General features: G+C 50.2%; 1 protein-coding gene across 4 annotated transcripts in view; it reads left to right on the top strand.

Moving 5' to 3' along the window:
* The window catches only part of ANKFY1 (ankyrin repeat and FYVE domain containing 1), a 63,386-nt gene that overhangs the window by 25,624 nt on the left and 15,848 nt on the right, over positions 1-21,914 (top strand). For all 4 annotated transcript variants that reach the window (XM_034646985.1, XM_034646986.1, XM_034646987.1 and 1 more), the window contains 11 exons: positions 813-936; positions 2,102-2,251; positions 3,505-3,670; positions 9,371-9,575; positions 10,851-10,919; positions 11,134-11,333; positions 15,473-15,570; positions 19,334-19,562; positions 20,479-20,577; positions 20,787-20,940; positions 21,545-21,713. In XM_034646985.1, the coding sequence (XP_034502876.1) occupies positions 813-936; positions 2,102-2,251; positions 3,505-3,670; positions 9,371-9,575; positions 10,851-10,919; positions 11,134-11,333; positions 15,473-15,570; positions 19,334-19,562; positions 20,479-20,577; positions 20,787-20,940; positions 21,545-21,713 (1,663 nt within the window). The remainder of the gene's footprint in view (positions 1-812; positions 937-2,101; positions 2,252-3,504; positions 3,671-9,370; positions 9,576-10,850; positions 10,920-11,133; positions 11,334-15,472; positions 15,571-19,333; positions 19,563-20,478; positions 20,578-20,786; positions 20,941-21,544; positions 21,714-21,914) is intronic.

Genomic DNA, 21,914 nt, shown 5'->3' with positions numbered 1-21,914 from the left:
GGGTGTGCTGCGGGTGTAATGGGTGAAACTCAGTTGTGTCTCTACATTTTCTAGTGGGCTTTTATTTATTTTTTTTTATTTTTTATTTTTTATTTTTTTTAAAGATTTTATTTATTTATTTGACAGAGATAGACACAGCCAGCGAGAGAGGGAACACAAGCAGGGGGAGTGGGAGAGGAAGAAGCAGGCTCACAGCAGAAGAGCCTGACGTGAGGCTCGATCCTGTAATGCTGGGATCACGCCCTGAGCCAAAGGCAGACGCTTAACCGCTGTGCCACCCAGGCGCCCCTCTAGTGGGCTTTTAAAAGTCAGCTTTATTGTGTGATAATTCACATACCATACGGCTCACCTTTGGGAGAACTTTTCGGGGATGTTTGTTTTTGAGGCATACATAGAGCCTGTTATTTGCAGCTAATTTGAAGCCTCACTGGTGGCGTAACAGAGCTGTGCTGGTGGGAACTGCACTCGTGTCCTGTCCAGTTAAATATGAAAGGGGTGAATTTGACCTGTTATGTGTTTGCTTTTGCAGGCACGTGTATGATTAGGGTTTCGTGGAATTATTTATAAGTCATTTGGGGGGTTATGCTTAACGTGTTTATTTAGAGGTTATTTTGATTCTGACCAGAATGGTCAGTACGATTCTAGTACTTTTAAATATGGTAGGTCAGCTGTAATTGTTCCTGTCCTCTGCTTACCTTGTACATTAGTGTTATTGGACGTAGACCGCCAGTACACCAGTTACAGCTGTGCTTTGTTCATTTATGAATCTATTTGTCCTAATGACACTGTTCATCGCTAATATTCTCTTGCAGATGTGAGAAGAGTGTTATGTCTCTGGTGAACGTGAGGAACTGTATTCGTTTCTATCAGACTGCAGAGGAGCTGAGTGCCAGCACACTGATGAACTATTGTGCAGAAATTATTGCCAGTCATTGGGTGAGTGAGAGTTTGAGGGGTGTGAGCAAAGTACCCTCATGGCAAGCCAGAGACCTGGGCTCTGGCCTGCTTCTGTGGAAAGGCCTCTCTGGCTCCTACTTGCACTAGGTGACCTGTGAGATTCTTCCAGGCTCTAAAAGTCTCATTCTGATTTCAGGGTGGAGAGGCAGAAAGGTAGTTCAGGTTAAGAAACAGGCTTGGGGGGCGCCTGGGTGGCACAGCGGTTAAGCATCTGCCTTCGGCTCAGGGCGTGATCCCGGCGTTACAGGATCGAGCCCCACGTCAGGCTCCTCTGCTGTGGGCCTGCTTCTTCCTCTCCCACTCCCCCTGCTTGTGTTCCCTTTCTCGCTGGCTGTCTCTATCTCTCAAATAAATAAATAAAATCTTTAAAAAAAAAAAAAAAAAAAAGAAACAGGCTTGGAACGAAGGGACACCTGTCTGCCCCCTTAGTCTGCAGAAGCTGCCTGCAGGCCTGAGGCGCTCAGCAGCGCTGTTTCCGGGCGTCTCCATGCTCTCCGGCATGTGGAGAGCATCGCTGAGTTTCCATTTGCCCTTTTTTGGAAGTATTCATGATAAAGGACAATTTTTCCATTTCTTTGTCGTCTTTGCGTTTTAAAAAATCATGTCTAGTGCTATGTTTTATCACCCAGTTTCTGCAAATTGTTTTGTACTTAACAACATTGTGAGGAAAGTTGTCTAAAATAATTGGATTATAAAGAACTGAAATAGGAGTGGCATTCTTTCTGCTAAGATATGTAGACATTTAGAGATTTGCAGTAGCAGAGACCACCTGTTACTGGAGGGGGGGACTCACCTCTGGAACTGCCATCTTTGTAGGGGGTTAGGACGCCATTCCCCCACAGAGGGTTCTAGCGGTGTCCTGGGTGGGTGTCAGTGATGCTTCCCTGCTTCAGAAGCACAGCAGGGCTGCGGTGGACAGTTCGGGCTCTGGTTCCGGGCTCGGCCACTCACTCCCTGGGCAAACCCGAGCAAGAGTTAGGTGGCCCCTCCGTATTTACCTTCTTCAAGGGTAAACTGGAGATGGGGAATGCTAAGACCTTTAAAGTGGGCCAAACACATTCTCAGGGCTTCTTCACGAACGTCTGTTGTCATTGCTGTTGGTGTGTTGGATCTGCTCTGCTTCTCACTGTCTTCCCGTCCTCAGGACGATCTGCGGAAGGAGGACTTCAGCAGCATGAGTGCCCAGCTGTTGTACAAGATGATCAAATCCAAGACCGAGTACCCGTTACACAAGGCAATCAAAGTAGAGAGAGAGGACGTGGTCTTCCTCTATCTCATTGAGATGGACTCACAGGTACTGTCACTGCTTTCTCCCCAAACCGTACACTGCTTGTTCTTCTCTGACATGCCCCTCACGCCCTCTGCGCCGTCACTCGCACAGCCTCTGATGTACACGCATCTACCCGTGGTTTGTTCAGGGCAGTGTAGCTTTTTCTGTTATGCTCCGCAAAATCCTTCCAGCCTCTGCCCATTGACCGTTTCCAAAGCCACTTCCACGTGTTTAGGTCGTTGTTGGAGCAGTACCCGACTTCCAGGTACCAAAATCTGTTCTGGTGTTCTGTTGCTGCTGCAGGAAGTTGCCACAAACCTAGTGGCTAAAAACACAGATGCGTTCTCTCAGTGTTGTAGGTAGGCAGCGTAGTGCAGGCATCATCCATCTGCAGTTCAGCTTGGCGGGTGTGTTCCTTTCTGGAGGCTGTAGGAGAGAATCCATTTCCTGGTCGTTTGGGGTATTGGCAGAATTTACTTCCTTGTGGTGATAGGACCGGTGTCCCCATTTTCTTGCTGGTTCTCTGCTAGGGACTCTTCTTGGCTTCTGGAGGCCCCGCATTCCTCCCTCTTCTGGGCCAGAGACGGTGCATCAAGTGCTCACATCACATCTCTCTGACCTGCTTTTCTGCCTCCCTCTTTACCTTCTAAGGACAGATGTGATTTGATGGGTCCCTCCTGGATAATCCAGGCCGCGTTCCCTCAAGGCCTTAACCTTAATGACATCGCGAAGTCCCTTTGGTTGGGGGTGGTGGCACAGGTTCCAGGGACTAGGACATAGACATCTTCAGGGGCTCTTCCTCTGCTGACCACACTGCCCACCGAAGAAATGCAGTTGCTCTTGACAGAGGAGAGCGTCGCGTGCTTTATCCTGGGTGTCCAGCGTCCGGAGAGACATCACGCTGTGCAGGGAATTAGAGATTAAGCCACAGTCTTTTATGAAAACATCAGCTGTTTCCCATCAGGCTCTGACCGTCAGCCCTGGCCTTTGTGCTCCTACAGCACTGTCTGCATTTCCCTCTTGGTCCTGTATTGCCTTCCGTGGTGTTTGTGTCTGCTCTGTGATCCCCATTAAGTCTTTGTTCCTGAAAGGCATGTGCCCTGAGGAGGCCTGAGAGAGGCTTGTGAGCTCATTGGGATTTGGAGAGTGTACAGTGTTCTGGCACTAAAATTTGGTATTCGTATAAAGAGATGCTATGTAAGAGTCCAGCTGGGGGAGATTAAAATCAGTTGTATTCTCTGCTGGCTGGGTGCTAATTTACAAATTTATCTGTGCAGCTCCCTGGGAAGCTGAATGAAGTGGATCATCACGGAGACCTTGCTTTAGATCTGGCCCTATCACGACGACTAGAGAGCATTGCCACCACGCTGGTTAGCCACAAGGCAGATGTGGACATGGTCGACAAGAATGGCTGGAGCTTGTTACATAAAGGAATCCAAAGAGGTAGGAAGAAGCAGTATGCTTTGTGTTTTTCTTTGCGAGCAATTTTACTTTAGTCTGGGGAATTTCTGAAGATTCTATGACCCTGTTGCACATTTCTGGAAAGCTTTTTCAGTCTGCACATGATGCAGAATCTGTGATCGGTGGGTGGGAGGAGCCCGTGACCCTTGTGGGGTCAGCAGTGCCCCCGGAGGAAGGACCTTGGACTTGAAGCCATTGACATGCATTGCTTTCTCCAGGCCTTGTGCCAGGAGGACTTGACTTTTATCGGGGACTGTGACAGAGGGAAAGGGTCAAAACCACACACATTTAAACACAGTCTTGGGTTCAGAATTTTCCCTTGTGCACGGCTGGACTTCTGTCATGGCAGAGCAGTAAAGTTTCATTTTGTTCTCGGAAGTTGTAGCTATATTTTGAGTATATTTTTGTTCATAATGGGAAGAATATGGGAGTGATAGAATTCGGATCAAAACATCTTCATCTTAACTTTTCAAGGGAAAAAAATACTAGTCTTTTTTGTTTTATTTTTCCCGTGGCCTTGTTAATTCTTAAGTCCCAGATGGATCCTGCTCGCCTCTACCTTGCAGTGGTCACATCTGATGGGGAGAAGCTGTCTGGAGGCAGTTCCAGCATGGAATGACAGCTGTCAAAATGCCAGGATCTTCATTTAGTAGATGACCTGTGTGAAGTACTTGGCCAAGTCTCCGTTTTGTTTACATGTGGACAACAAAGACAGGATGTGCTGATTTCCGCACATCTGAATCCTGTACACTCACCCTTCCAGTCGTGCGACCGTCATTATTATGCTGTAGTATTGTGCTTCTGTTGTGCTGTTACACCGTCACCCTTACACTTACTGTCGTCATTATACTGTCATTTATATATGTGTTCTCTGATTCACAAGTTGCTCCTAGTTGGTGGAATGTAGTCACTTCAAATATGGTCCTGTTGGCAGCTGTGGCTTTGTTCTTTTTGGGCAAAGGTTTAATATAAACATCTCTCAAAGCCACGTGGTAGAGTGTGAAGCTTGCTGGCTGGCGGAGAGGAAAGTGTTGCTCGTCATCGGGAAGGAACTCCTTGGAGCATGTCCGCGTCGGGAGCAGATGCAGTTCCCAGGCGCCACTCTGCACTGTGCAGAGCCGTCGGGTACTTAGCGCACTGGGAGTGTGCGCAGTGGGAAGGTTCCCACCACATGGGGAATTATTTTTCCCATACTGTGTGGTGTCTGAGATGTTTGTTTTGGAAACAAATACACTTGTTACTAAAAAAAAAAACTCAGAATTCTATTTCTTTCCTCTTTAGGAGTTAAGTTCTTATGTGTGGTGGGAAAGCATCTTTGATGAGTTATTAAATATTTTGGTGATTGCTTAGTTAACGAGCGTTGCCAAGAATTGGCGATGCATTTTTGATGCTGCTTTTCAGGCGCTTTCTGAGTTGGTCCGTTGCCTGCGAGCCTGTGTGAGCCAGTGTGGGAATCATCGTCTTGACGGCTGCCGGCTCTGGAGAGCGGGACGCGGTGTGGTGGACCGAGCACTGGCGTTGCACCTGCTCGGGGGCCTTAGATCCGTCACTCAGTCGCCACTGGGTCCCCTTTTCCTCTTGTGCAGAGTGGGAATCCTTGCCGCTTTCCGGTGATCCCAGCACGTGCCGCATGGTGACTGCGGGGCGGTAGGGCCAGGCCCCTGCTGCCATGCCACCACCAGCTCCAGTTCCCACAGGGCTTCTCTCACTGTTCCTTCTTGACCTTGAGCCGTCAGGCTGTGGACCTTCCCAAATGATTAAATAGAGTAACGTACTTGAAGCCCATTGTAATTTGAGCAAAGATCTTTGTTTTGTGAGATGTGGGCCTGGTTCTGATGCACAGTAGAGTCTGTGCCAGTCGGTTCTGTGAAGAATGACATAAGCAGCCAGTGTCTGTGGACGAGTCCACGGGAGGCAGACAGGTGGCCAGAGGTCTGGGCGAGAAGGCGACTCCTTGCTGTTTACAAACACTTGGTGATCAGCCTTGACCCTGTTGTAATTGTTGCAGTGGTTCTGCTCACGGCTTGCAGTCCGTTCACAGACGGTGCCACCGCCTGGGGAGGCCCGAAGCCGGCTGTGTTCGTGGTGAACGTCCCTGGGCTCCCTGCACACAGCCCTGCTGCAGAACCTGCGCTCAAGGGAGAGTTAGAGGCAAAGTTTAGGTTTGATGTTGGCGTCGTTAGGGACACGTGGATGTGGACAAGTCATGATGGCGATGCCTCGTTTACCTGGCAGTGCCGCCGATGAGGTTGATGGAGTGACCGACTTCTAAGCACCAAATAGTTTTTATTGTAATTGTTTTTGTAAGATGTATGAGTTTTCTTATGGACAGAAACTATAAATGGTGCTTTTGGTGTTTTCCATTCTCTCCCTTTGTTCTGCTCTTTGATGTCCATTGTCTTTTCCCTCTAGCTTGTGTACCCATAGGCTTTCTTTTCATGGAGAACATCTCCAATTTTCAACTTCCAATAATTCCTAAGTAACTTTTTGTGTGGGGTGCGTGCATTTATCTGCATATATGTGTATAAGTAAAACCAAGACCTTTGGCTCTTATTAATCAAGTAAGTCTAATCTAAAAGCTATAATTCTTCTAAGAAGGGTTAAGATAGAAAGTGTTTTTTTTTTTTGTTATCCCTCTTCCATCCCAGTTCAGCCATCGGTCGGTTGTCCTGTACCTATTTCTTTTCTTTTTTTTTTGTACCCGTTTCTGTGGACAGTCTTGCCTGGTTCATCTTCTGTAGGTACAGTGTCTTGTAAGCTTTTCATCAGGCTGTCTTATTTTGGCTTTACTGTGTTTCTTAGTTTGGAATATGTGCTGAACTTAAAGGTGTGAAACTATATCCCACCTCTCCCCGAGCATGATAGACATCAGTCTTTTCATTTTTAAGGCCCACTGTCCCAACAATCCTGAATTTTCTTTCCACTTCCAGAATGTAATTGGCTCGCTTTGGAATATTGTATTCTGTTGCTAATGTTTGTATATATTCTGTCTTAGACTGAATCTCTGTGGGGGTTGTTCCTACCCCTCTGTGTATATGTATATGAATAGCAAAGGCCCGGCCCAGCCTGGCCCCCAATGTGCATATTACCTGTTGCTTTTCAGAGCTCTACCGATATCCTCTTGTAAAGAAATCTGATTTTTTGTCGTTTGCATGTGATGTTGGTAAAGATTGCACTTTCCCCCAGACCCCAGGAAAAAGCTGGGGGCTAATGAAAGGGCTGGTTAGAGAAATCTTAAGTTGCCTAAAGTCATAATTGATTGGAATTGGAGCCAGTCTGTTGAAGTGGGATCTCATAGCCTTGATCAGTCAATCCGTTTCTTCCCAAACATCTCCTGTTTTCTATAAGATAGTGGCAGGTACAAAAATAAATCAGACATGGATCAGTCGGTGTCTGAGTGGCCTGTGGTGGCCTGAGCACCTCCATGCCAGAGCTGACCTTCTCTGGCAAGATGGTCCCTTGGGAGAGAGTACAGAGCCCTGTGTCAGGCTCTGCACTCAGTGGGCAGTCTGCTTGACGATTCTCTCTCTCCCTCTCCTGCTGCCCTTCCCCTTAGTCCTGTGCGCGCTCTCTCTCTCTGTCTCTCTCTCTCTAAAATAAAATCTTTTTTAAAAAACGAACTTAGGAATACAGATAACAGACTTGGGAACTTCGCCTCTCCTGAAATCCTAAGCCCTATTCTAGATGTCAAGATTGCAGAAGCGTAGTTGAAGACGAATGATATTGCAAGATATAAAAGGAAATTTCTCATAAGTGACGTTGAAAGGAGAAAATCGTCACTTGGAGGTTGGGATTCAAAGTCGCGTCCGTCTATCTACAGCACTAACAGAATTAGGAACAGACGAACATGTCTGGATGCAGAGACCAGAACAGGTCAGCTATGGAAAGAACACCGCTGCCTGTGATCTGTGTAGCAAAGAAGTTCTGCAGCACCTCCCACAACCTGGCATCCGTCCCGAGACAGCCCGCACGCGGGAGACTAGGACGTCCGCGGTCACGGCACCCGCAGAGCAGCAGCTGTCCCACACTTTGGGGATCTGCCAGCTGGAGAAGGATGCGATTTGCAAGAAATTTATCCTGTAGGCCTTGGTGAAGCGGAGACAGGATCTACAGAAAGTACCTCTGAATCCCAGGTGTACCCTTGGGATGACATAGCAAAGTGCTGTGTCACACCCGCCAGAGTTACAGCTGGCCCTGCCAGGGAGGGAGGTCTGCTCCCGGAGACTTCACTGCAGTGAGCTCCGCGGTGCTGCCCCGAGGTCCCCTCCAGCTAGACAGCACGCCTCGAGGCAGCCATCATGCTTTTGTAATTGGGGGATTTCTTTGTTAATAGTTCATTATCTTACAATGCATTGCCGTTCTTGCCTTCTTTTCTTTCTTTCTTTTGTTCTTTCTTTCTTTCTTTCTTTCTTTCTTTCTTTCTTTTTTTTAAGATTTTATTTATTTGAGACAGAGAGAAAGCACATGCAGGGAGGGTGGGGAGGGGTGGAAGGAGAGGCAGACTCTCGGCTGAGCTGGGAGCCCGACACAGGGTGACCTGGGGCTCCATCCCAGGACCCTGGGATCATGACCTGAGCTGAAGGGGACTAAGCCACCCAAGCGCCCCTTCTGCCTTATTTTCTTAAGAAATGTTAATTTTATGTGTTGTGAGTGTTTTTGCATGCTTTAATTTGTAAGTGGAATTAAATCCAAGGACAATTGAATTTTAAGTAACCTTACAGCAGATTTAACTGCTCAGTCCCTGTCATCTTCCAGGTTCACTGGACAAGCGTACTCCAGCTGCTTGTCCACAAGTGTTTTTGGCGTGAAACTGTCAGACGGCTTGGTTCTGAATTTAGCCGTGTATTTTCAGAGCTGTGCACCTTCAGTGTCTTTATGTAAACTTAACTCTTGGCCTTTTGTCAGGATGTCAAGGTAGTTTCTGTGTTTCCTCACACAGAGCACTGTGAACAGTCAAAAACAGGAGTTTGAGCTGTCCAACTTCTGGAGTTTGTGTAAGGCATTCAGAATTAACCTGGTATTTGTGAGTAGTCCCAGGCAGACTCTTGGCACCTGTCAATGCTCCGAGTCCGGGCAGTGGACGGGACTCAGGAGGAGGCTTTGTTTCGACGACCACTTAATTTACCGTGCAGAGTTTTTGTGAAGAGTAGTGTGTGCAGATTCTTTGTTCAAATATTCAGCTGAAAACTTCTCATTGAGACTGTTATGTGTGTACGTATTAGATGGAGAACACTGAATCGCGGGGTCGTACTGAGCAGGAAGCTGTATGTACGTGTAGCAGGACAGCGGAAAGAGCTGCTCAGGAGCAGACTGTGGGCAGGAAATGGGGGGGCGCATCGATTGTGTTGGGGAGGAGCCTGGAAACCCTCTTTGAGAGCTGACGACTAGGAGAGGCCTGTGAGCCTAGAAGCCTGACATTTAAATAGTGACGCTGAAGTGAGGGGCAGGACTGATGAGAAGAGGCAATCAGAAGTGGAACGAAGCCTTTGGAATTCAAGTATGTGACTTCGTTATCTTGATGACGAGTTTCCACTTACAGGTGTCCCAGGGGTTCTGCTAACACATGCCCAGTTGTTCCCTCTCCTTTGTCTGCAGTTACTGACTTTCTGAGGAAGCACTGGCCAGAATAGCTTGCCCTGGTATCGTCACGGGCAACCATTTTTTCTGTTGTTTCTTTTCAAGGAGATCTCTTTGCTGCCACCTTCCTCATTAAGAATGGGGCCCTTGTCAATGCTGCTACGTTGGGTGCCCAGGAGACACCGTTGCACCTTGTGGCCTTGTACAGTGCAAAGAAACACTCGGCAGACGTGATGTCTGAGATGGCCCAGATCGCAGAGGCCCTTCTGCAGGCTGGTGCCAACCCCAACATGCAAGACAGCAAGGGCAGGTAAGTGGTGTCAGACGGTCTGCTCTTAGTGCTGTTTCCGGAATGGTGTTTTATGGTGGCACATAACTAGCAGACAGGGGCTCATTATTCGGTCTGATTCTCGCTGAAGTCACAGACACTGGTTTGTTAGATGAGAGGCATCTGGGGAAATCATTTCCGTGCTGGGAACTGAGGTCCATGGATTAGTAAGCAGTTTCTGTCTTGTGCCGGTGCTCACTGGTCCATCTCCTCCAAGGGAACTTTGTCCCGGCATCTTTGTCAGAGCTGGTGGGCTACCGTGAAGAAGGGGCGCACTCCATCTTAAGGCAGTCTGTTGTGTTTCCGTGCGGTCTGGTTGTTGGGAAGTTCTCTGCACTAAACCCAGTTCTCACTACGCGTGAGTCCTGCAGCTTCCGTCGGCGCTCTCCGGAGCATGCGTCTTTCCCCGCAGCACCTCTGACAGCAGTTGTCGTGTTCCTCTTGCCTCTTCCCAGAAGTACCTTGTTTGAGGATCCCTTGTGGTTCAGAGTCTACGAAAGGGCTGTGTCTCTTTGGGGCAGCAGTGTGGGAGGCACAGAAGGGGACCTCCAGCAAGTGGGACCCCCTTTCTGTAGTCACAGCTCTGTATTTTATAGGTTAGAAAAGCCTCTCATGAATTAAGAACAGAGTTCTGTGCAGTTGTCAGAACAGGAAAATAGATGTGCGTGGAAGGATTCTGCAATTAAGATGGGTCTCTGTGAACTCTCATTATTACTTTAGTTCCCCAAATAATTGCATCCTTTTTATCTTCTGTCGAATCTTTAGTTTGACTTTCTCCAGCTGCAGCACCCACTGGCGGCGTGTGCCTCTGAGATGGGTGCCTGCGGGGGGCGGGGGGCTCCTTCAGGGCACGTGAGTGCAGGGCAGTCAGAAGCCCCTTCCATCAGTCCCTGCCTGTGGCCACGCTGTGTTTGAGCATGACCCAGAGTTACAGGAAGAAAAACGTTTGTTTCCAGAATTGTGGAGGCGAGACTTGCATGTAGCAAGTGCTGTTTAAGAACATGAGTAGATACTCAGTGTCAGCGTTTAACCGGAGAGTATTTTATGCATCTCTTCCTTTTGTTGGTTCTTGTCCTTTTGGCCACCGGTTAAGTGGTGACATAGAGGCAACTCCATTTTCATTCTTTGATCCTTGGTCGTGATTTTGGAAAGCTGTTTGCCAGGACGCAAAGAGACACTGGTGCAGGAACGGGGGGTCTTGTGCGTCGTCCTGACCCGCGCCTGTCCTGGGTTGACCCTCTTCTCTCTCGTCCGCAGGACTCCCTTGCACGTGTGCATCATGGCCAGGAATGAGCACGTGTTCAGTCAGCTGCTGCAGTGCAAACGGTACGCACATGGAGCGGCGGGAAGGCAGTTGGGAGGGTGGGATGATGTGTGAAAAATTACTGCTTTAAAATGTCTCTTAGTGCTGTAAGTTTTAGTGAGTAAAAGTCAGATGAAAAATTGTCATTGAGAACGTGTACAGGAGACGACGAGGCCTTTGGCACTGCAGTGTCCGCAGAGGGTTGTATGTGCTGCTGGCCTTGCTGCCTCATTTCAGGCTGGATCTGGAGCTGAAAGACCACGAGGGCAGCACCGCTCTGTGGCTCGCGGTGCAGTACGTCACCGTGTCTCCCGACCACTCGGTGAACCCCTTCGAAGACCTCCCGGTGGTGAATGGGACGTCATTTGACGAGAACAGCTTCGCAGCCAGACTCATCCAGCGAGGGAGCAACACGAACGCGCCGGACGCCGTCACAGGTAACACGCGGGCCCCCCAGAGCTGGGCTCAGCGTTTTCACTGAGAAGTTAGAAACCGAGTGGCATAGGGTTATGAGAACTCGTCTGTAGTAAAAGCCGGAGTCATGTTTTTAACCTTGTGCTTTCAGAACTCCAGCCAGACTCCGAGTCGGTCAGGCAGAAACACCTCCATTTACTTGGTGCAGTGAGCTTCGGAACCCCTTCTACACTCCTAAGAATTATATCCCCAAGAATTTTGGGTTCAGTGGGTTATAGCTTCAATATTTAACATTTTAGAAATTGAAACTGAGGCATTTTTAAAAGATGTATTAATTCAAAAAATGACAGACCATTTTATGTTTAACATGTAGCATTTTTTATGCAGAATGATGTTCAAACCAAAATTAGTTGGAAGAGTGACTGGTTTCTTGTATCTGCATCTGTATTCAGCCTTTTGAGAGGAGTTGTTTGGGTTGAAGCACGTGAAGAAAACCTACCCTCACGCGGTCTGTAGCTGGGTAATTGTGGGTGTGTTGTTAGGCTCTGAAGCAAGCAGAACTGACACGTGATAGTTGCAAGTGCAACGTGGAGCCTGAGCCTGTATCAGGAGCCCCCATACTCTGTTGCATGAAAACCCACGGTCCGTGGACCTCTTCTCCGTACGTGGTTTTATCACGTCATGACTTGATTGTCTGAAAAACACTGGTTCACCACTGATCTCATCAGAAGACTCTTCCAGCGTTGATAAGCTGTCAAATTGCGGTTTTGGATAAAAGTTTTCCAAAATTCTGATACTCACTTGCAAGATCCAGATTTTACCATGCGGCGCAAATATTGCCAGTTGTTTTTCTTAAAGAGATAGGCTCACGTTGTGTATTTTCAGGAAGATGTCTGTAGATACTCATGCTTGAATAACCAGTGTGTTAATCAGTCCTTCTTTCATAAACGTGGTGTTCCACGAAGGAAACGGCAGCCTGAACAGTGGCTTTCGGGCCTTTCCCGGAGACGGCTGCGGGGCTTTGTTGCGCGGCAGACGCAGTTTGCACACGCCACTTACTTTATCACACAGACATTTATCTTATTTTATGTATGTATTTCTTTCTTTTGTGCTTTTTTTAAAATCAGATTTTTATTAAAGTCCTAGCTATTTTCTAAATGAATATCTTTTTATTGCTTTTCCCAATTACAAATGAAATGTCACACAGAGTTCTAAAAGGACAGGTACTCGTTGGAATTTAAGAACTTCAGTAATTTTTGCTGCTTTATCAAGAAACTGCCCTGTTTTGGCTGGTGCATGGTGGTAAAGAGTAATGCGGTGACGATGGGTACATGCCAGGGCCCTCGTCTATTTGTGCTCAGGCCTCAGTGTGACCAGCCGGCAACGCCAGTCAGCACAGGGGACCAGTGGACACCCAGCGTTGTTTCACAGGAATAGTTTTGACCTCATGGGCCCCGGAAAGACACTCACGAACCCCCAGGAATCCAGCGACCACACTTTGAGAACCACTCTCTTAATGTGGATATTTCCTTGATCTGACTAAATAAAATGGGATATTTTAAGGAGAAAGATCCCATTGTAATCAGTGTTGCTGTGTCTAAAGCACTGATGAGGGGAATGGGCCCAAAAAAGGTGGATGTCGAACAGCCCTTTCCCGGAAAGAAGTTAATAATTTAAATAAAGATGAGATTAAGTCACCCCTGTGGTGACGTGGAAGCTAAAGGCAGGGCGCTCCACACCGGGGGCCAGGAGGACCTCCAGAAGCGGTTGTTGCTCAGTTGCTCTTAATTTGCAAAGGGTTAGTGGTTATTGGCCGTAACTGCACTGGTTTCTAATGTAGTCGTGTTAGGAGTGTTGCATTACCTAAGAAACTGGCTCCTTGATGTTTAGAGCTTGAATGTTCGGTTCTTGCAGAGCCAGTGTTTTATTTTAAAGATTTTTAAAATTTATTTATTTGAGAAAGAGTAAAAAAGAGAGAAGGAGCAGGGGGAGGGACAGAGGGAGAAGCAGGCTCCCCACTGAGCAGGGAGCCCGATGCGGGGCTTGATCCCCGGACCCTGGGATCATGACCTGAGCCGAAGGCAGACGCTTCACCGACTGAGCCCCTCAGGTGCCCCGCACATCGTTTTTATGAAAGCTTGATGTGTACTTGACAAGAATGTGCGTTCTCTCCCTGTGGGGTGCACCATTATTCTCTGTTTCTGTCCGTGCAGCAGGTGTGTTCGTCATGCTGTGTGAGTCGTATACATTAACTTACTAACTGTTGAACTGCTTGTCAGTTTTGGGAGGTATGTTAAAATTCGTCATCGTGATTATGCATTTATCCATTGTCTTGCTAGTTGTGTCAGTTTTACTTTATATACTTTGAGTTTTAGTGCAAGTTCAGGGTTATTGTTTTCCCTTGTTCCAGTTGTCCGTATCCATGGACTGGCCTTAGTCCGCTGTACCTCAGCATGTGTTTCAGCAGTGGAAGGTCATCTTTGTTTGATGGGGAGGCCCACGTTCATGTCTTGTATGCCCCAGAATGACCACAGAAGTGAAGGTGGGACCCTCATGAGGGGTCTGTCAGTCAGGGTGGCTCTCGGCTAGGGTGGAATCATGGTCTCTGGGGGAAAAGGAAGAACGGCATGAAGACAAAGCTTTTGTCCCATTTCTTTTTTTTTTTTTTTTTAATTACTGTACAGTGCAATATTGGTTTCTGGGGTAGAATTCAGTGATTCATCGCTTACGTACAGCACCCGGTGCTCATCGTGCTGTGCCCTCCTGAATGCCCCGCGCCCACCTAGCCCATCCCCCACTCACCTCCCTGCAGCAACCCTGTTTGTTCTCTGTCGTTAAGACTCTTATGTTTTGTTTCCGTCTCTTTCTTTTCTTTTCCCCCTTCCCTGTGTTCAACTGTTTTCTTTCTAAAATTCCATGAGATCATATTGTATTTGTCTTTTCTCTGATGATTATTTCGCTCAGCATAATCCGTCTAGTTCCATCCATGTCATTGCAGATGGCAAGATTTCATTCTTTTTGATGGTTGAGTAATATTCCTGTGTGTGTGTGTGTGTCTGTCTGTCTGTCTGTCTGTGTGCACGCTTGTGTGACATCTTCTTTATCCATTCATCTGTTGATGGACATCTGGGCTCTCTCCCCAGTTTGGCTATTGTTGATAAGGCTCCTGTAAACATCGGGGTGCATGTGCCCCTTCGGATCTGTATTTTTGTATTCTTTGGGTAAATACCTAGTAGGGCAATTAGGGTAGTTGTGTTTTTAACTTTTTGAGGAGCCTCCATACTGTTCCACAGTGGCTGCAGCAGCTCGCATTCCCACCACAGTGCACGAGGGTCCCCTTTCTCCACATCCTTGCCAACACCTGTTGTTTCCTGTGTTGTTGATTTTAGCCATGTCCCATTTCTTTACCTATTTTTAGTACTCGTATTTAATTTGAGTTTTCAAATAGCATAGCTGCAGCACATGAGATTTTGTGTTTATCCAGACGGGAAATGGATGTCAATAGAAAGGAAAATGCTGCTTTGGGGCTAAAACCATTCCACAAGAGGAAGAAGAAAAGAAATGGTTTTTTTCCTAAGATTTTTATTTAGAAAATAGTGCGAAGCAAAACATTTCTAAGCCAAGAACAAACATATTTAAGGCTTTAGGGATAAAATGTAAAGGGCATTTTCTGGTAGAACTTCAGCTCACATTGTCTTTGAAATGGTCATTCTAGGTCCAGAGGTTCTCAGACAGACAGCTGTCCCCCCTCCCCCGGACTTTCGGCAACATCCGTAGACATACTTGTTCTAGCAAGGCTGGGGGAGCTGTTGGCATCTAGTTGTCATATGGTGTGCCAAACAGACCCCTCATAACAAAGAGTGCCCTGGCCCAAGATGTCAGGAGCACCGCTATTGAGAAACTGCGCTCTAACCCATCCTCGGCAGGAGACAGAACTCACATCTGGTCCTGGGTGGCGTTCAGTGGCAGACTCTGGAAGAATGAATATCTCCTGACTCCCAGACCAAGTCTTTGTTCCACCCAGGCCTTTCCAGTGTCTGTGTCCACATGCAGAGAGGGCCTGTATGGATGTGGGTGTGGGGTGTGGCTTGTCCGCTGTGAAAGGTGGGCGAGGAGGGGCTCGTTGTGCAGATGGAAAACGAGTGTGCTCACTGTCTCCCAGGGAATTGCTTACTACAGCGGGCAGCCGAAGCAGGGAACGAGGCAGCAGCTCTTTTCCTGGCGACCAGTGGTGCCCAGGTCAACCACAGGAACAAGTGGGTAAGTGTGCCGGGGCGGCCAGGGAAGCACGGTGGTCTGTGGGAGAAAGGCAGCGGTGGGTGTGTGGGGAAAACAGCTTTTTCAGTTTTTGTCTGAATAATACATGCACTTGGTTAGAAAACCAGGGAGGAACGGATGTGTTGTCCCCAGATACTGGTTTGTTGATTCATTCAGTAACCCATCCCTAAGCATTTGTGGAATATCAGGTCCTCACCTAGATGCTGTGGACACCATGGTCTGCGGGAGACGACCGGGCTCGTACACACAAACCTATCATCATAGAATCTCCACTGTTTGTAACACTTTGGTTTGCGGAGACTTTCCTGTGTGAGTGCGTATTTAGTCTGGGTCTCAGGCCCACAAGGCAGACTGCACAGTGTTCGGGTCAAAGCATGGCCTTGGGGTACGACTTCCTGTTTCTCACCCTGCCCTGTGTGATCTTGAGCAAGTTACTGACCCTCTGTGAGCTTTCGTTTCCTTCTTTGCAAAATGGGATTCACACTGGTTTCATAGGGTGTGGATTAGGGAGAAGGAGAGGGCACGTGTAAGTGCTTGTTAGCATAATGGCTGGGACGTCAGGTGCTATGTGGTGTTATTCTCACTGCTCTTTTCACATAGGGAGGCTGTGCTTGTCTCTGAGGTCACGTTTACGTTGCACCTTTGTGCTCAGAGCTCTGAGGATGTTGGTCCTTTTAATTCTCAGAGTGGACCTGGAAGGGACATCCTCGACATGTCCCGATCCCTCATTTCAGGGCAAAGAACGTTGAGGCTCTGAGAGGTAAAGTGGCTCAGCAGTGACGGAGCCAGCATTAAGACTCAGGTCTAGGACGGAACGTTGCACACTCTCTTTACAGCTCAGGGCAAGGCAGTACACCGTAAGCTCGTGCGTGAGACACACCGAAGTGTCTCGGAAGCTCAGGGGAGATGGCAACACCATTCTCTTCCACCATTCGATGTTCTAACCTCTCTGCACCTAAACCCACACACGGCCTGCTCTCCGGCTGAATGCCAGCATGTCCCTGAATGCACTTGTGGCTTTCTTGACTTCGCTCCTACCGTTATGCGTCTCTGTGTCTGTCTGTCTCCTTCTGCATCATCAGTTTTGCCCACTGTTCATTTCTGATAGTATACAGACATGCCCTGTCTCCCAACTTTAAAAAATATTTCACGGGTTCCTTCTCTGATACCCCTCGTAGCAAAACTGGGCGAACCCTGAGATGCGCCAGAAGAGACCCGATTTGAAGGCAAGTGAGAGCGACATTGGAGAAGGGTCTGGAATGCTGGTTGAGTTCTTTGGACTTTATCCTACATGTGAAGTGAAGGGTTTTGAGTAGACAAGCTTTGTGACCATTTGAGTCGAGAAAGTGTCCTGGGAAGGTGGCACGGTGGGTGCACCTTTGAGGTCAAGGCCGGGGCCGGTGGGAGTCATCTAGACCAGCAGCGAGTTGTGCTGACCTCGGATACTGAATTTGGACCCACAGAGACAGGCTTCAAAGTGTTTGCGGAATTACACTTGTACCGGCTGGGGCTCTCAGAAGCAGGGTCAAGAGAGGTGGTGAAACTGTCCAGTGCGCCTGAGAACGAGAATTGCCAGGCGGACGAGCTGCTGCACAGGGAATTCGATTTTGTGACTGTTGAGCAGAGAAGTCGGGTGGAAGTCTGGGTGTGAGAGTCCTGTGCTTGCACACTCTCATGGGGGTCATGGGGGCCTGTGAGCATTCCCAGTACAAGCATGGAGCAGAGGGGGCTGGAGCAGAAGATGGTCCCACTGAGGAGGACACGGTTGTGAGGCCCTGCACACCGCGACATGGGTCGATGGGGAGGGGCACATTGGCGGGGGGCTGAGTCCCGTGTCACAGTGACACAGGACACTCGGTGAGGCCCTCCACCCCACGACACGGGTTGATGGGGAGGGGCACGTTGGCGGGGGGCGGAGTCCCTTGTCACTGTGACACAGGGCACTCGCATTCGGTGAGGCCCTCCACCCCACGACACGGGTCGATGGGGAGGGGCACGTTGGCGGGGGGCGGAGTCCCGTGTCACAGTGACACCAGGACACTCGCACTCGGTGAGGCCCTCCACCCCACGACACGGGTCGATGGGGAGGGGCACGTTGGCGGGGGGCGGAGTCCCGTGTCACAGTGACACAGTGACACAGGACACTCGCACTCGGTGAGGCCCTCCACCCCACGACACGGGTCGATGGGGAGGGGCACGTTGGCGGGGGGCGGAGTCCCGTGTCACAGTGACACAGTGACACAGGACACTCGCACTCGGTGAGGCCCTCCACCCCACGACACGGGTCGATGGGGAGGGGCACGTTGGCGGGGGGCGGAGTCCCGTGTCACAGTGACACAGTGACACAGGACACTCGCACTCGGTGAGGCCCTCCACCCCACGACACGGGTCGATGGGGAGGGGCACGTTGGCGGGGGGCGGAGTCCCGTGTCACAGTGACACAGTGACACAGGACACTCGCACTCGGTGAGGCCCTCCACCCCACGACACGGGTCGATGGGGAGGGGCACGTTGGCGGGGGGCGGAGTCCCGTGTCACAGTGACACAGTGACACAGGACACTCGCACTCGGTGAGGCCCTCCACCCCACGACACGGGTCGATGGGGAGGGGCACGTTGGCGGGGGGCGGAGTCCCGTGTCACAGTGACACAGGACACTCGGTGAGGCCCTCCACCCCACGACACGGGTCGATGGGGAGGGGCACGTTGGGGGGGGGCTGAGTCCCGTGTCACAGTGACACAGCAGTGGGTGGTCCACGTGCAGTGCCNGCACTCGGTGAGGCCCTCCACCCCACGACACGGGTCGATGGGGAGGGGCACGTTGGCGGGGGGCGGAGTCCCGTGTCACAGTGACACAGCAGTGGGTGGTCCACGTGCAGTGCCTGAGCCTGGAAAACTACTTAGAAATACGGAAATCACAGAAACCCCGCTGAGAGAGTTAAAAGTGGTTCCGTCCCGGAGAGGAAAATGTGTTTTCAGGGAGGAGGAAGTGGGATCTTGCTGTGTTTGGGGAGGAGCCTGTTGAGTCTTTGTCTCTTTGAAGGGATGCGGTGTGGCTTCCAGGAGAGTGAGGTCAGAGCGGTGTGTTCAGGTTGCGTCCGTCTCTTTAGCTGGAGGGTGCTGCGTGTGTGTGTCTGTGTCCCTGTCCTGTGCCTGTTCTGTCCCTGGAAGGATGCAGGAATCTGGCACCGGGGTTTCCTCTATGGGGACTTGGGTGGTGGGGCAGGGCAGGGAGGACCTTGCGCCTGTAGGTTCTTGTTCCTCTTGAATGTGCAATACCAGTTTAAAATGCTTTTAGTTTTAAAAAGTGGGGGAAGGAGGACTTGATCAGAGTTCAAGATGGGGTTGATGTGAGCTGGGCAGGAGGCCAGTGGGGGTGGGGGCGGAAGGGGCGCGGTGGCCCCGCCGACTGGTAGCCCTGTCCCCGCGGGGCCACAGTCGAGGCTTTGCCAGCCTCCCTGGCGCTTCTGTGGCACGTTGCGGTTGTCTGCGGGGCGGTCGGGAAGGTTACTGGACGCATAGAAGAGGAGGAGCCAGGGTGTCTGGTGGGCACGTAGGCTGACAGCACAGGGGAGGGAGGGGCTGATCGCATCGTGGGACGGGTCATGCTCAGCTGGTGACAGGATGAGCCAAGGGCTGCGACTGCCCCGGGGACCCGGGTTTCAGCACACAGGCTGTCGTTAGCGCCCTGTGACGGGAGCTCCCCTCCTGAACGTGCTCTGAGGTGGGCGTTTGCTTCTGTTCAGGGAGAGACCCCGTTGCACACAGCCTGTCGGCATGGCCTGGCCAACCTCACGGCAGAGCTCCTGCAGCAAGGTGCCAACCCAAACCTGCAGACGGAGGAAGCTCCGCCTTTGCCGAAGGAGGCCGCGCCCCCGACCAGCTCCGTGGACAGCGTCTATCTGCAGACACCCCTGCACATGGCCATCGCCTGTAATCACCCAGATGTGGTGTCTGTCATCCTGGAGCAGAAAGGTGGGTAGCTGGGAACTGCCCCTCACCTTGACCTTTGGACAGTAGTTCTGAGTTGTTAGTGTCAGAGTTGATGTTCCTGCATTGGTGAGTTTTCTGGCCCCCAGATCCTTGCAGGTCACACTAGATAAGCACGTAGTCTGGCTGCTGACCACCGGTTCCCTGTGTACATTTTTAGGACGGGGCCTGCCCATTCCGCCTGATAGGTTAGGGGTTTAGAACCGCTGACTACCTCTCTCTCACGTCGGGTGTTTTCCCAAAGCTCGCTCTGGGCGTGAGCGGTGTCCGAGGACCCTGCAGCCCCAGGTCCCGCTCGAGCTGGCTGTTCTCTCACCTGCCTCAGCCTCCCCGGCAGGTGAACCGTGGGAGGAGTGGGAAGGAGGGCCAAGGGGAGCCCCTGCCGTGGGGAGGCCCACTTCCCTCAGAAGTCATCCTCAGGATTTCCTCTTTCCTGTCGTGGAACTTGTCTTCCTCTTCCCTCAATCCTTGTAAAGGTCAGCACGTTTCAGCCTTGTGCTTGTGGAAGGAAGTGAGATTTTAGGTAGAGTGCACCTTTTTCTGGGTCCTCACAGGAGCGGTAAATGGTAGGAATTCCATATTAGGTAAGCCGTGCCAGGCCATGGTTTTGACTCTTCAGCAGTCAGGTAATGAGCGTATGTCTCCATAGTGGGTTTGTTTTTCTTTTGTGAAGAGTCACTATTTTAAGCTTCAAAAACTCATTTTTCCCATAAGCTTTGCTCCAAAATACCAGGTTTCTGGGCTTCCACCGCAAGAACATTTATGAACTCTCTTTGTTAGAGATGATGGTATTCTAGCCAGTGAGTGAGTTGGAAACTAACGAGCTCTTATGCTCTTGAATACTTTCAATGTGGTCCATGGGATGGTGAAGTCAAGTGTTTGTTTCCTTGAAAAATTTTAGCTAATGCTCTTCATGCCACCAACAACTTGCAAATTATCCCGGACTTCAGCCTCAAGGATTCCCGAGACCAGACGGTGCTGGGCCTGGCATTATGGACCGGTAAGGTGGTGCCTCCAGCGTCCACAGACAGACCTACGTCGGAAGGAGAAGGGAGGGAGGGTGGTGTGGAGGGGCTGGGGTCGTCAGTGGGTTTGGGGTAAGCCTGTACTGCCCCGTGGGAAGCTGCTGGTTTTGAGAAGTGGAGAGGGCGTGTGTGTGACCGCAAGATGTTGAGCACGTGGGGCAGTCAGGGCCTGTTTGTGTCCCAGGCATGCACACGATCGCAGCCCAGCTGCTGGGCTCCGGGGCCTGCATCAACGACACCATGTCGGACGGGCAGACCTTGCTGCACATGGCCATGCAGCGGCAGGACAGCAAGAGCGCGCTTTTCCTCCTGGAGCACCAGGCAGACATAAACGTCAGGTAGGTGGGAACAGCGCCCTCCGTCACAGTACAGCTACTGTGTCCCGGAGACTTGGGGGATGGCGGTGGGGAACCCTCAGGGCCAGGCCACAGTACCAGACAGAGCTCATTAAAAGAATGTCCAGAAGCAGTTGTTTAGAGAGGGATTTCATGCAAAACGAAGAACATTCCAACCAGCGAGCGGTCAGAAAGGCTTGGGGGGGAAATACAGAGTTAAGTTTCTCTTGTTTCTTTATTTTCAGAGGAATATATCTTTATCTCCAATGTCAGGTGACCCTGAATGACTGAGGTGAAAGAAGTATTTTGTCAAGTAGGCAGCCATGATGGCATTTTATTGAGATGCTGTTGGAAGCAGCTGCTGTATGCCTGAGAGATGTCAGCATGCTGGGGTGTTGGTCCGTTACCTTCTGGGTGCACTAGGATGGCACAGCTATATGTTTTAAAAAGGCAGAAGGGACAGATGCTACTCACAGGTTAAATTGCTCTGAAAGAATATGGATCAATGTGAGTGAAGTCTCTTCTGGCCTCTGGAATGCCCAGAAGGGCATGTGTTATCATTTGGCTCCCGCTACAAACGTTGATTTTGGTGCGCGTGTCCTCGCAGGACTCAGGACGGGGAGACAGCCTTACAGCTGGCCATCAGAAACCAGCTTCCACTCGTGGTGGACGCCATATGCACCCGGGGAGCGGACATGTCCGTGCCAGATGAGAAGGGGAACCCCCCGCTGTGGCTTGCCTTGGCCGGTAATCTGGAGGACATCGCCTCCACCCTGGTGAGACGAGCTCAGCGTCTGTTTACACATGGGGATGCCCTGTGTCCGAGACTGATCTGTGCCCGCATAGCACCCGCAGGGAGCAGGAGATCTGCCGAGCAGCCAGCCGGTCAAGGATGAGCAGTAGAAAGTCCTGTTAAAGAAACTTGCAGTGCAGCGTCATCTTGGCCACCACTTTGCTTTAGGCTGTCTTTATCGAAA

Source organism: Ailuropoda melanoleuca, chromosome 17, assembly GCF_002007445.2.
Source record: "Ailuropoda melanoleuca isolate Jingjing chromosome 17, ASM200744v2, whole genome shotgun sequence".
In the NCBI taxonomy this organism is placed as follows: Eukaryota; Metazoa; Chordata; class Mammalia; order Carnivora; family Ursidae; genus Ailuropoda; species Ailuropoda melanoleuca.
This window is presented reverse-complemented; position numbering and strand designations above follow the sequence as displayed.